Source organism: Helianthus annuus, chromosome 12, assembly GCF_002127325.2.
Source record: "Helianthus annuus cultivar XRQ/B chromosome 12, HanXRQr2.0-SUNRISE, whole genome shotgun sequence".
Taxonomy (NCBI): domain Eukaryota; kingdom Viridiplantae; phylum Streptophyta; class Magnoliopsida; order Asterales; family Asteraceae; genus Helianthus; species Helianthus annuus.
The window spans coordinates 52,942,807-52,957,806 of record NC_035444.2 but is presented as its reverse complement, the minus strand read 5'-3'; the positions used below and the strand labels follow the sequence as shown (position 1 = coordinate 52,957,806).

Sequence of the window (15,000 nt, the reverse complement as noted above, 5' to 3'; positions counted from 1 at the left end):
TATTTCTGAACATATGAATGAAAAGGGTAAAAAGGGAAAAGGAAAAAGGAACAAATCTCAAAGTGTAGCTATCTCAAAAACTTTTGAAATCAAAAGCAAAAGAGTATAAGCATAAAACACTCTTGAGGTTCAAATTAGATCATCAGTGGTCATTGTGCAACTGTGTGCATTCATCAATACAGGAATTGTTCTGGTAACAATAGCATCTTCAGTGATGGTGCTTAAAAGGAATTTACAATCAATTGACAAGAAATTGACCCAAACAATGGTCAAAATAACTTGAGAATAATATGATCATGAATTTATCGGAAAATTGTCGGATCCTTTTGATTATTTTCAAAACTTCCTTTGATTTTTGGCTTAGTTTTCCTCTAAAATAAAAACCAGATGTTTTTTAAGAAAATATATTATGATCTTTTACTCATTTTTTATAGTAAAAGTTCATCTCTGGTCTGGATATAATTACCTTATTTTTGTGTGTAATTACTATCCCTAAACTGATCAAAAGGAAATGACACACATATCAAGGTCATGTTAAGCTCAAGTTTGGTTTTCACAGATCAAAAAAATTGATTTCAAATTGACTTAGACTACTGAGATACTCATGTTCTAGTTCCAATAATTAGACACAAAATGAGTAGCTCTAGTAGAAATGTTTTCATCACCTGGGATGTTAAACTATTGTCTAAAATAATAGACATTTGGCAAATCCTTGAACAAAATTCCATGTAGATAACTGCTGACAATTTAATCTTGATAATTTACATCTAAAATGTATTTTGTTAAGAATAGCATCTCAAATGCTCAACAGATGTTAGATAAGATACTGTGCCTTCACAAAGCAAAATCAAGTTCTACATCTAAACAAGCAGATGCTAACATTGTTTGTCAAAAGTTGAAATACTGTTGCACTATCAGTTGAACCAATTTTATCTTCTACCACTGTTGTTTCTAAAGTGCTGTTGTGCCTTAACATCTGCTCACTAAAGTCTGTCTACTGCTAAAGTGTCAACCCCCCGTTCTCCAAAACACTGATGTTTAAAATCTTTGTTCCATCCACTGTTACATCCACTGCTTCAGTTTATTACCGTTGTAACTACTGATACTTGATCCATCAGTAGTTGTCAAAACAACTGTCCTCCATTATTTACCATTCCATCAGATGTTTGACACGTGGTCAGTTTTTAGCCTTCAGATCAAAATAACCGCTGCCACATCAGCAATCACTTTTTCCCTAAATAAAACCCTGATTAAATCCAAACAGGGTTTTACTGTCGAATTGAATTCCAAAAGTTCTCTTCTCATAGCAATTTCCCTCTCATAACTCCAAAAACTTCTTCGATCTTCTTCATCCAAAATGACGAAACCAAAATCGAAATCAAAATCAAAACCATCATCTTCCTCCACAACAGCAGATGCCACTCAAATGGCCGCTGAAACACCGGAGATTCGCTACAAAGCTCCACACAACTATGTAGGTATACTCACAAAACCTACCGATAACCACACTTTCGACTCCATCCTTGACATCATTTCTGCATCAAAGTACAAAACTTTGATAACAGCAGACGCTCCTATTTACCTTGATACCCAGAGAGAGTTCTGGAAAAATGCCACCCTTGAAAAACAAGGAGATATCATCGCCGCCATCAACTCCTCGATACAGGGTAAGAAGGTAAACATCTCACCAAAATCCATCTCTGAAACCTTTAAACTTGATGATTTAAATGGAAAAACCTCATTTACAAAAGACGAGTTGGTAAAGGATTTCATGAACAGGGGCTATGCAGAACAACCAAATAGGGATACCCTACAAAAGGGTTACTTCCCTTCTGCACCCAGATTTTTATTCCACACACTGCTCATGTGTGTTTCTAATAAAACAACGTCTTTTAATGAGATACCAACGAAAATCCAATGCCTGGGGTATGCAATTTTAAATGATAAAAACTATAACTACTCCCAGGAAATATTTGATGATTTGGTAAAGAACGTTGATAATAAAGCATTTCTGCTCTTTCCAAGATTTCTAAGCTACTATTTTGAACAAAAATTTGTTGAGAAAGATGCAGAATTGCCCAAACAAGGTGTCTCATTCAAAATAAACTGTTTAACAATTGAAACATTTTCGAGAATAATGGCACCAATAAAATTAAAAACAAAGGAGGCTGAGCAGGTTTCAGAAACAGCTACTGATCCTCAAGCAACCACTGCTGAGCCCACTGCTCCAGGTGATCAAAGTAGCACACCCACTGCTTTGAAACCAACACCTGCCACCAAAAAGACCAAAAGAAAAACTTCCAGAAAACCCACCAAACCCACACCAAAGGCAACTCTGGAAGATGAGATCCCAGAGTCAATGCCAGTAACAACACAAAAGTCACAAGAAACCACTGCTGCTACTTCCTCACAGCAGATGGAAGAAAGATCTCAACCCCAGCCTAAAACTCCTCCTGCATCCTCACAAAAGGATCAGGTTGTAAGCACAGGGACACCAAATTATGAAGCTCTGTATCCACTCGGATCCATCTTCCACAGTCCTGATCCCAAGGACATGTCTCTTTCAACACCCATACCCTCACCAATCATATTGCCACAATCAATAATACCCCTGTTGCATGCAGTTGATATGGCACAGACACAAAACAGTTCCTCTCTGTCACCTATTACTGAGAGCATACCTCCACAAGTGACTGGGTCTGATGCTCATGCCTCTACTAACCCAGCAACAGCTGAGGAGGTTACACCCCTTGAGTTACAAGTAACTCTCGGTGGTAGTTCAAGTGGAGCAACAACTACAACTGATGGATCAACAGATCTTCAGTTGGACAGTTGTTACATAACTAAGACTCCCTTGAAGGCAATTTCTTCCATGGCAACATCGGTAACCACCAGTGAGTTATCTTTAACTGCTGGTAACATCAAAGGATTATCGAGTGCTGAAGAAAGAAGTCCCTAGTACCAAGAAAAAGGGGCATCAATGGATGACTTTTGGGCCACAGCTCCTAAGTCACACATTGATACAACCACTGCTGGTGGGGATTCAGATGATCCTGTTAATTCAGGTGATGATTCAAAATACAATGAATTGACGGCCAGAGTTGAAAATCTAGAATCTTCTGTCGCCGAAATAAAAGATATGGTGCAGCAGCTGTTAGAAGCTCAAAAAGCCCAATCAACTGTTCCTCCTGCTCAAGCACCTGCTCCACAAGCATTTGCTGCAAATGAGCTTTGGAATATCTTCCAGCCCATGCTTGAACAACAGCAACAAATGGTTGCTAAAAAGCATGCTAATCAAATACAAATGTTGACCAACATGGTGGAATCTCGGTTCAAAGACACTCAAGCAGACATCAAGGCTATAAAAGCTAGCATACAAAAGACTGCTCAGAGTGAGAAAGGTCCATCTACCATTTTCTTCATGGATACACCCCTGGCAGATAATGCCAAAAAGGGGGAGAAAACCAAGCTGAAAAAGAAAGGTATAGAAGATGGGATATACAGTGAACCAGAAAAATCCAAAACCTCAAAAACTTCAACAGCTGATACAACAGTAGTTACAAAAACTGCTGACAGTAGCCAAACAGCTGCCATTATATCAACACACACACCTCCAACACACACAACTACTGTTTCAACACACACCACCACAACTACTGCTCCACCACCATCATCATCTGTGTCTATAACACAAAAACCACCACTATCATCATCTACAATCATATCACCACCACTGCCTCCTGCCATAAAGCAGAAGACAGCAAATGTTACAACATCTGTTGTAATGACAATAGTGGTTGAAACACCAGTTGCTTCAACTACTGTCAGTCAATCACAGTCACAAACCACTGATCCACCCAATACATCACCAGCCTCCCCTCCTTTAAAAAGGAGAAGGGTTTTCATTCCTGATGATGAGTCACCACCACCATCACATCCTCCATCCCCTGCTCAAAAGCAGAAGACATCTGCTGACACATCAGCAGTTGTAATAACAACAGCAATTGAGACACCAGTTGTTTCAACAGTTGTTAGTCAACCATCCACCACTGCTCTATCCTTTCCTATATCTCAACCTAAGCTCTTTAGTAGAAAAAGAAAGCCAATCACTGCCAATGAAGGGATACATGATCCAAATGCTGCACAGTATCCACTGGAACTTGAAGCCATTAAAAATGAGATGAAGCAACTTTATACAGAAGAAGATCCCTCAAAAAGAAAATTCTCTTAACTCATAGGCTACATAGCACCAGAAGATATTAATGATTATCTCAAGATAAAGGCAAGGCAAGCTAAAGTAAAAGCTAAGGTTGACAGTGAAAAAGAAAAGTTAAGCGAAGAAGGCATTGCTAATAGACTGAAGTTCTACCTTGCAAAGGTTAAGCAGATGGAAGAATTTGCACAAGAGCTAGACAAAGAAAAGGCTGATCAGAAGAAGAAGTTGAGAGAACAACTTCTAGCCTTCATCATGAAAGAAAAGTTCTATCCTGCTGAAGAACAACAGTTTAAAGAATGGCCTTTAGTAGCTTTAAAGCATGAGGCTGAAAGGATCCAAAGAATCAAAAATGATCCTTCAAAGAAAAAGAATGCTCCAAACTAGAGTAAATACAAAAAGCTCATTGCTGACCTCACTACTGAATATAAAGGAAAGAAAAAGGAGTTAGTGGATGCTAAGGTGGACACTGCTGAAGCCATATCAAAATGGTCTAGGCAGTAAACTGATGAAGCCTATGAGAGGCTGAAGAAAAGGAAGAAGAGAGAACAAATGGTGAAGCTGGAACAACAAATTGAAAGCCTCAAAACAATGCTAAAATCAGCAGACAACCTTACTCTTGTGACAAACCAAGAAGAAGGTAAACAGCTGTCTGACAAGGAGGTCAAAGAAAAGGAAGCAGAGTATCTCAAAGACACCATCATGAAAATGGGTCTAAAAGAAGATAGCTCAGTAAGAATTCAAAACCTTTTTAAGAAGGTATTAAACAGTCCTGCATCCCCAAACACTGCAACAGGCATGATAGAAAAAGAAAAACAAGAGCTTACTGGACAAGAAACTGCAGAAGACATAGCTGCAACAAACAAAGTCATTGAAGAAGCTTTCAAAAGAATGTCTGAAAGTTTGCATGTGTTTTCAAGGCCATCATCCCTCAACTCATCTGAAAATAAATCTCTCCCAAGAAACCCATTAGGCTTAAAAATACTAAAGTGGATGTCTGATCAAAAGACCCACGTATTGACCTTGGTCAGAGCCAATGGTGAGGTGAAGTATATATCAAGGAAAGAAGCACTTGGCCTAAGTGTTGAAGATTTGCAGGATCTCCTTGAACTTTCACTGTGTAGGGATGAGGATGACCAGAGTGCAAAGGAATTTGAAGCTGTATTCAAAGAACAAGCTAAGGCACTCTTGATGAGTAATAAAGGTCCTGAATAAGGAAGGGTTTTGGCATTATCTGTTCCAGGGGGAGATTGTTGGGATTGAACCCTAACAGAGGAACAGATAATGTAAAGCCAAAACCGGATCTCATCAGTGGACCATCAATAAGCAGCAGTTTACCCTATGCTCTCCCCTTGACAGTGGTTTTCTAACAGCTGATGAATGTTAAGTGCTGCTCAACTACAACAACTAATGAACCAAACACTGATGATACCTTAAAGACTGCTGAAGACAAACACTGATGCTCTATCTACTGTTGTTTCCTAAGTACTGCTGAAGATTCAAGCACTGCTCTCTCAAAGACTGATCACCTTTGAAGAATGCACTGAAGATTCAACATCTGTGCTCAGGCTACAACAGTGGAACGTGAAGCAGTAGTTTTCCTTAGCTTTGCATTTTATTGATCAACAGATGTTGCATGTCAGTAGTTTGTATAGAACAGTATTTGTAGTTTGTTAGGTCGTTAGATGTCACTATCATGGTGATGTCAGCTGAGGTAGAACAGTAGTTTGGTTTGCCTATAAATATGACAGTATTCTGTACTATTATACTTGATTCGTTTTGAGTGAGTTCACCTCCTCAATTCAATCCTTTCATCTTGTGCAACCAACTCTGGTGTATCAGGCTGAGGGGGAGTTTAGATTGTAAGCTTGCTGTAATCATTTGCTTTCTATTGTAAATCTTTTGACTCAATGAAATAGCAATTGTTTATCAATCTATACTTTCTTTTGATTATGTTTACAAAGTTTGCTACTCATTTCCGCTGCACTTATTCGTTTTATGCAAACAAACACAATCATAATGGCCCAAGATCCTAACAGGCAGGACCCTCGTCTTGTTAAACAACGAGAAAAGAAACAGAAAAAGCAACAAAGAAAAGAAGTTGAAAAGGCTTTAAAACCAGAGGTTGTCCAAACGCAGTCTGTTAAATCAGATGTTAAAAATGAAAAACAAAAAGAGATTTAGAAACCAAAATCGGAAATTGTTTCAAGGGGAGCTACATCAATTCCGAATCATCAGGAAATGGATGTCACAATTCTTGATGATAACGGACGACCCAAGTCTGTGAAGGCTTGGGTCCCCCTCTCCAACCAATCTCTGAATGAGTGTGCAGGATGGTCCAGGAGGAACTATTGATAGTCTTAGGATTGTTGATAGTGGAGCGTCCATGCACAAGATCGGCGACATAAGGCTCCGAAATATTGTTACATCTAGGAGAATATTGTTGCCATTGATGGAGAGAAAGGAAAAAGAAAAGAAGACAAAAATTCCGATGAAGGAAATATGGTGAAATAATGTGGTTGAATGAAGTTGAAAAATTCGACAAGTTGAAAAATGTGCCAAAATTTGGTTGTTATGGTTTTTGATCGGGTCGAGAGGAAAGATTCCAATGAAGAGTACGCGCCTGCAGCACGTCTGAAGCGTTTTGAAGATTCATGGATTTTTCTTTTACGAGAAGTTCAAAGTCCACAAGATGAACGTGTAGGGTACTTTTCTCTACGGTGTGATTGAAGAAAATATGTTTGTTGAACAAACCAACCGGGTGTGCGGATACCTTGGAGTGGATTGAACAACCGCACACTACTTCTAAAGGAGAAAGACGAAAGACCTTTGCTGGTGCAAAAACATGTGGAATACATCATGCATGGCCCGACCAAAGATGATGTGTACAAGTTTTCCCACATGCTCCTTTGCTTCTTACCAGCCGGACCCGGAGGTTTCTAGTCTTATTGTTGTGAAGAGATTTCTCGGTTAATTGAAGTAGCTGCAAAATTGACCTTGAAATCCACACCGCGTGGATATCCAGTTTGGGAGAGCACTCAGATTCCTGCCAATGCACGAAGAAGTTGAAGGATTACGGTTTTAAATTTCTAATATCTCCTATCCTTGTCGATACTTAAGCTGCTTTTTGAATTACTAACATCTCGTACAGCACTCCTTGACCAGACACGTTGATCTCGAATATCACCTCACACGTGATCGTTTCAATATGAAACTCGTCAATGTTGTTTTGGTCCACACCGATTACCGACATGCCAACTGATTTTTCCAAAATTCGATAAATCAATTCTGATTAAAATTACTTTTGGTAAACAGCATCGAGGTAAAACATGAGTTAAACCAACATTGGAAAATCATTTTTGTATATATCTCTTTGTGTTTTTAATTTTTCATAGTTTTTACATTTTAGGGGGAGTAAATCCAAATTTGAAAAATTCAAAAACATCGAAAAATTTCAAAAACACAAAAACAATAGAAAAACAAAAATGAGTTTCCTGGCGAGAAAAAGAGAAAATGATAGTACATCAGTGGTTTGTCCAAACCTCTTTAAACCTTAAAATGAAAAACGATAAACAGCTCTATATAAGATGTATCGGTAGGCTCACAATCATTTTAAAGTGTGCAGGGTGATATAAACTTAAATCGACTGAAGACCAGGTGGGAACCGCTCATTGGCATATGGTCTTGGTACCGAAATTTCGTTTGATAGATTGCCAAGGTTCTGAGATATTTGGTCTTTATGCTGTTTATCATCTGGGTATCATGGTTGTTTCTTTTACCGAAAAATAACGGGGACGAAGTCTAGATCTTCCATGATACCATACATACATGTACATATTGTATACGACCTCAATAAGTGATCAACAATCACATGTCCAAACAAAATAAGTGATAATATATGACATTTATCCGGGAGTCAAGTTCGTCTCTTTGCTGTACGTTTGTACTGACCTGTTCACGGACTTGCTCCTGTGCCCTCATGCATATGAAAATCAAGTTCCTCATCAATAAGTGATTCTATCACATAGGGCTTGTTTTCAATCAAAATAAGTGAGTATCTCACATTTTCATATACGTCAAAACAGATGATAAATGGTATACTCACCAGTAAGATGAACTCTTGAGCATACCTTGATACGGGAATGTGTCGTGTCGTGTCGTGTGTGGATGAACACCGGTCGGTAAGTATAAATCATACCTTAACGTATCCCCTCGCCATGATTACATCTGATAAGTTGAGCTTAAGTGGACAACAATACCTATAATCGTTATAGGATGATGTTAACTAACTGAACAACAAGAGCATTTTTTGTGTGACCGTACACTGATATGATTCTCTTACCCTCGAAACTCGCAAAAAGAATGTCTGTAAATATTTGTTTAATGCTTTCAGTTTCTGCATCTCTGTATATATTTATTTACTGCACTCTGTCTTTACATTTGAAATATTCAAAATTCCAAAAAGATTTTAGGTGTGTTTTAATATAAATTTTATAAAAGCCAAAAAGATTTTATTTCTAATCTTTTTTGATTAACCGATGTTGGAACTCGAGTCTTCGTTACCTGAAATCTATTTCAAAAACCAAAACAACTGCATCTTCATAAACGGTCGAAATTTGCAAGTTTTTGAAAGTTAAAAACCAAAATCGAATAATTTTTTAAACTTTCAAACTGTCGGACGGTAGTTGATTGATAACTGATCACATGTGTGTCGTTTGTTTATGTTAACTATATTCCAAGCGTTTGTTCTCATTACGCGTTTAGCTTTATTGTATGTGCAGATGCGAACGTGATAGAAGACAAGCTTCGGAATGAAGACACAACGTGGAGGCACTCAAAAGATAAAGATGATCGAGTTGCCGCTGACCTATCATCAACACCTCAAGGATCTAAGTGCTGAAAATGGAGTTTATTTTAAGGGGGAGTTTGTTAACACACTTCCTAAATGAAAGGGGGAGTTTGTTGATATACTTTCTACTTACGAGGCATGAAGACTTTGAAGATCCTCCGACATGGAAGACATGGAAGATGAACCTTACGAGTAGCGTCCAAGGGGGAGTTTGTTGATACACTTTATGTGGACGCGACTCGGTTCGGTTCGACTCGGTTAGGTTCGGTTCGAGCCTGATGTCACGACATTCCTCCGTCGTGCGCCCCAGAGTTCGACACGCGAAGCACGAAGAGCCATGAACCGTTTCCCACCGACACATCATCATGACATCACCATGATGATGTCATGTGAAGACTTTTCAATGCATGGTCTACATGTAAACGTGAATTCATGATATATATATATATATATTTATTTACTAGACATGCACATGGAAACATCATACTAAAGACATGTGAATATTGACCACAAAAGACCTGCATATGTGGCGAAAACATGTTGAAGAAAAACATTTTTTGTCAATTTGGGAGTGTGACGAAACACACCTTGTTTCGTACATTGGTCTTTCGTCAAGGTCCTTTGTGGACTGAGATGTTTCGTCGGGTCTATGATCTTTCGTCGGCTCCATCATGTTTCGTCAGCAAGTTTCGTCGACCTGTTTGCTATATAAGCAGCAGATATGAAGACAGACGAGTAGCACACCAAAGAGCCGGTAGGAGCTTAGAGAGAGAGTGTAGAGAGAGAGTTGTCTTTGTGCTTGTTCTTGTATCATCTTGTAACAAAACTCTTCTCGATCTAATATATGAACCCGTTAATTATTGAATCTTGTTATTGTGCTTACTCTCTCGCTCGGTTTGTGTCGCAACGAGGATTCCGCACTCGTTACGGCACCCGAAACAGGAAATCATCTAAGTCCGACGATCCGTATCGGGACCTACAGTACCAAGTGCTCGATATACACCGATCACAAAAGTCTCCAGCACATACTTAATCAAAATGAATTCTATAATAAGTAACTTAAAAAACATTTTTAAGGATCGTATCGTATCGTATAGTATAAGTCTCGTATAAACCTCGGATAGGCCTATGGATGTCGTATCGTATCGTATAGTGTGTAGTATAAGTCTTGTATAGGTCTTGTATATGCCTATAGGACTATACGAGACCTATACTACACCTATAGGCCTATACGGGTGTTCTATGGTATACTATAGTATCGTATCGTATTGTATCTTATCATATAGTATCATATCGTATAATGTATAGTATAAGTCTCGTATAGGTTCCCTATAGGTTTTGTATGTGCCTATAGGCCTATACGGGACCTAAGCCACACCTATAGGACTATAAAGGACCTATATTGCACCTATATTCTTATACGGGTGTTGTATAGTATCTTATAGCATCTTATCATATTGCATCATATCGTATCGTATAGTGTATAGTATAAGTCTCATATAGGTTCCCAATAGGTCTTGTATGTGCCTATAGGCCTACAAGGGACCTAAACCACACCTATAGTACTATACGAGACTTATTCTACACCTATATGCCTATACGGGTGTTATATTGTTTCTTATAGTGTAGTATAAGTCTCATACTGGTCCGTTATAGGTCTTGTATATGCCTACGATACTACATCTATAGTTTTAAACGAGGGTTATATGTGACTTATACTATATGATACAACACATATACGAGACATATAATACACTATACGATACGATATCACACTTATAGGCTTATACGAGTTCAATACGTGACCTATACTACACCTATACGATACGATACGATATGATATTTATCATATAAAAATGATTAATATTGTATAAAAAAGTTTGTAAGAAATACTTACTTTTTTATCTATTTAAATAGAAAACTTTTTTTATAGAACTTTACTAAAACGATTAATATTATATAAATGTTTCTAAAATAAATTAACCTTTATTTAGGTTGTGGTAGTCTAAAATATTTGTTGTGCGTTGTAACATTAAAACATTACTCTTACTCACCCATTAAAAGAATGAAAGGTTTTGTGTTTCAAGCTTGTTATTCAATATTTTATATGCAAATAAGCTTATTTATATGTAATTTTACATGTACAAGACTCATTTTTACCAAAGTGCATCCATCCATGTAGTTATCGATTTTTTTGGATGCAAATTTCCATTAAACCAGCCAAATGGAAAAAAAAAGTTAGTTTTGCACAATTTTGAATCCATATGAGATTGTGTATTTATGCTTATCACATAGTTATTTTGAATGTAGATATAAGAGGTGCATACGAGCCAAGTTTGGGCTCGGGATCGGGTTCGGTTTGATTAAAGCTTCGTTTCTAAAGTTTGAGCTTGGTTTGTAGATAATTTTTCAAGTTCGAGCTCGGCTCAGGCTTGGGTTTGACTCGTTTATTATTTATTAATTACCTTATATTATATATAACTAGTTTAGAACCCCGTGTTATACACGGGTTGCATGAATTTAATTTTTTATAATAAACGATGTAGTTATATTTTTAAAATACCATGTATATTGCACGAGATAAATAAATATATATAATCGATTAACACGTACAGTCGTCAAGATATGTATTTAAATGATAAATTTGATGTACTATTTATTTATTAAAATTTTAATTTATTTTTTTATTTATTATTAGGTTTAGAAACATCTGTATTACATGTGATAGAACCAATAAAATATTAGATGATTATTAATAAACGAGAAAAATAAAATAAGTAGTAAATAAATAAGAGAGATCCATGAAGTTTGTAATTTATTATAATTTTCTTATTATCATTATCTAAATTATATAGGAAAAAGAAATTGAAAAATAAGATAAGAAGATTATTAATTCAAAGTTTGATAAAAAAATGTTATCCTTAATAGAAAAAAGAAATTAAAAAATAAAATAAGGAGGCACCAGAGATTGACATGTGTCGAAAGAAGATTTTTATTTATTAGTATAGAAAGATTATTTACTTTTTTATAATTTTACAAATGTTAATTTTTTTTTATTGGAGTATCTATTTAATCTTTCTATACTAATAAACAAAAATCGTTTTTGGACACGTGTCATTCTCTGGTAATTTCTCACCATTATTTTTTATTTATCTCTTTTATTAAATAATAATAATACTAATATTAAACATCAATTTAACTAAATCTATTTATCTCTTTTGTTTAATTGATTTCTTTTTAAACTCTAAAGTTTCAATCTTTGGCAATTTAAGTCTAAAGTTTAAATCTTTGGTATTTTAACCCCTTTGATTAATTTAATTTTTCACTTCTAATTCAAAAGTTTTCATCTTTTGTAATTTAATCTCAACACTTTTTTTACTTTCAACTTTAGTCTCTTATATATTTTTCATCTTTCATAAGTTCTTCATTTAACGTGTCGTTCTAAATTTCTGACTTAACACGCCGCAACGTGCGTGTGGGGTTCAACGTTTTTTAATCTATTTTTTCCTGTTTGACATATCCGTCGCAGCGCGTCTATTTTCCCCCTTTAATAGGTCTGTCGCAACGTGCGAGTCAGAGATCGACTTAGTTATTTTTTTCTCGGTTTTACACACAGGCTCGTGGTTATGTGAGAAAAGTTTGCCTTTCATCTAACATGATATATAACTAATGAATCCCCGCCGCAATATTGCGGCGGGTGGTAATTCTAGTATATTAATAATAAAAAGTATAAAAACAGGAAGCTCTTTCGGGCTTACGAGGTGGCTCGAGTTTGATAAATGAAGCTCAGGCTAAGCTCGTGTTTGATAAATGAAGCTCGGGATCATCCTCGTTTATTTCTATAAATACATTAAAAATTTTTAGTATAATTATATTTGAAATATAACCTTTGATTAATTGTGGATTACGAATCAGAATTATAAAAAAATAATAAATAATCTATAAAAAAAGATAAAATAAAAGTCAAACAAAACCCTATATATACATCTCTAGGGTTTTCAGAAGCCATAGTCTTCTCCACGTCTTTACCATCACTAATAAGAGATTCACATCAATGGCTACTTCAAAGGTTTCTTTGAAACTTTTAATACACAAAAAGCAACAACGAGTATTGTTTGCAGAAGCTGGCAAGGATTTCATTGATTTTTTATTCAGTCTCCTCGTTTTACCAATGGGCACCGTGATCAGACTCTTGGGCGATCGAGACATTGTGGGTGGCTTGGCTAAGCTTTACAAAAGCGTCTCAGATCTGAACAATGACTACATACAGCCAAACCAGAATAAGGACGTCCTCTTAAAACCGAAATCTTCGGCTCCATTCTCCTCTCCTAAACTCCCCCTGCTTCCTAGTGAAGCATTTTCATCATCAACCACATTGTACCAGTGTCGGCATTGCAACACTCTTTCTACTTATCCCCGTACTTGTCCGGTTCTAGATTGTACGCGTACAATGTACGTCTCGCCGGCCCCGGGTTCTTCAACTGGTCTTTACAAGTGTACGTCTAAAAGCTGCAACATGCGATCTACTACTATTCGCATGTGTCCGTCTTGTCCCAATTCATATATTTGCTCTATTGATGATGACTTCATTTTGAAGTCCGCAGCGGATGCAAAGCCGGGAGTAGGATTCGTAAAGGGATTGGTGACATACATGGTGATGGATGACCTTGTTGTTTCTCCCATGTCCACAATCTCTAACATCACTTTGCTCAACAAGTTCAACATCAAGGATTTGGGTGATTTACAGGAGAAGGTTGTTAATATGGGCATGAATGAGGTATTTCGGTTACATCTTTTGCTTACTGCTTCCTAGCTAGTATAATTTACACACAATGAACAGTGACGGACTCAGGATTTTTATTCAACGGGGTCCATTTTTGTCGGTCTTTAAAATTTTCATAACAGAGCATTAAAATTTCGGGTCGGTCCTCGTTCGGGTCGGGTCAGGGTGAGGTTTGAATTAGATTTAAAAAAAATACAGAAACAGAAAAAACAAGTTATACAAGGATTGAACCCATGACCTCTTGTTGGTAAAGACTAAAGATGGTGGTTTACCACTACACCAACTTTTCTTTTCTTTTTATGGTGTCCACCTTGGGGTTGTTTGGTGTTGCGTTTGCAAAATAGATTATGCGTTTTCAAAATACATTTTGCATTTTTAAAACTGCGTTTTGAAAAAACATGTACGTACATGCTTCTCCAAAACTGCGTTTTGGAGGCAGATAATCACTTTTTCATCCAAACACTTTTTAGATTATTTATGTTTTACAAACACAATAATCAAATAATCACTTTAAAACGTAATCCCAAACACCATCCTAATTATATTTATGGGGTACTTAAAAAAATTAAAATATTAAATCTACTATTTTTTTAAAAAATATTGGAGTTCGGAAACCTCGACCCGCTCTATGTGGATCCGCTCTGCACACAAATACTAGCCTGTTGTCTTCCTATTGTTTTAGGTTTAAAACGTGAAAGTACTTTATCAATTTAGTGTTACAAAGGTGTGGTTTTATGTCAGGGCTTAACAATGTTTTTAACGAGGCAATCAAGATTTTTTCCTAAAAAATGCACTATTTCTTTTTAGGTCACTTGGATTCGTAATAAAATAAAGCTTTGTTACTACACAAAAGTAGATAATAGTTGTTAAAAGCTATCACATCTTGCATCAACACCCATTTTTCAGGCGAGATGAGTCAGTTGCGCTATAAGTCAGGGAAATTGCACTTTAATTCTCTAGGAAAATTCTCCAAATTCCGACAAGATTCTAGCACGATTTTTGCTTAATCTAAGGAAAACATACACTAATATTTTAGAACTTTTGGTACTAAATAGATGATATAAAGTATTATATAATATATTTTGTTTATTTTATTTGAAGAATAGTATTCTTTTCCCAATACATAATATATTTTAAACTTTTTTTCTATTCGCG

The 15,000-nt window shown here is 36.4% G+C and overlaps 1 protein-coding gene across 1 annotated transcript; it reads left to right on the top strand.

Moving 5' to 3' along the window:
- The first annotated feature begins 13,116 nt into the window (after nucleotides 1-13,116).
- On the top strand, nucleotides 13,117-13,875 carry LOC110892887. Its single transcript, XM_022140023.1, has one exon. The coding sequence runs from the start codon at nucleotides 13,117-13,119 to the stop codon at nucleotides 13,873-13,875; it is 759 nt and encodes a 252-aa protein (XP_021995715.1).
- The last annotated feature ends 1,125 nt before the right edge of the window (nucleotides 13,876-15,000 follow it).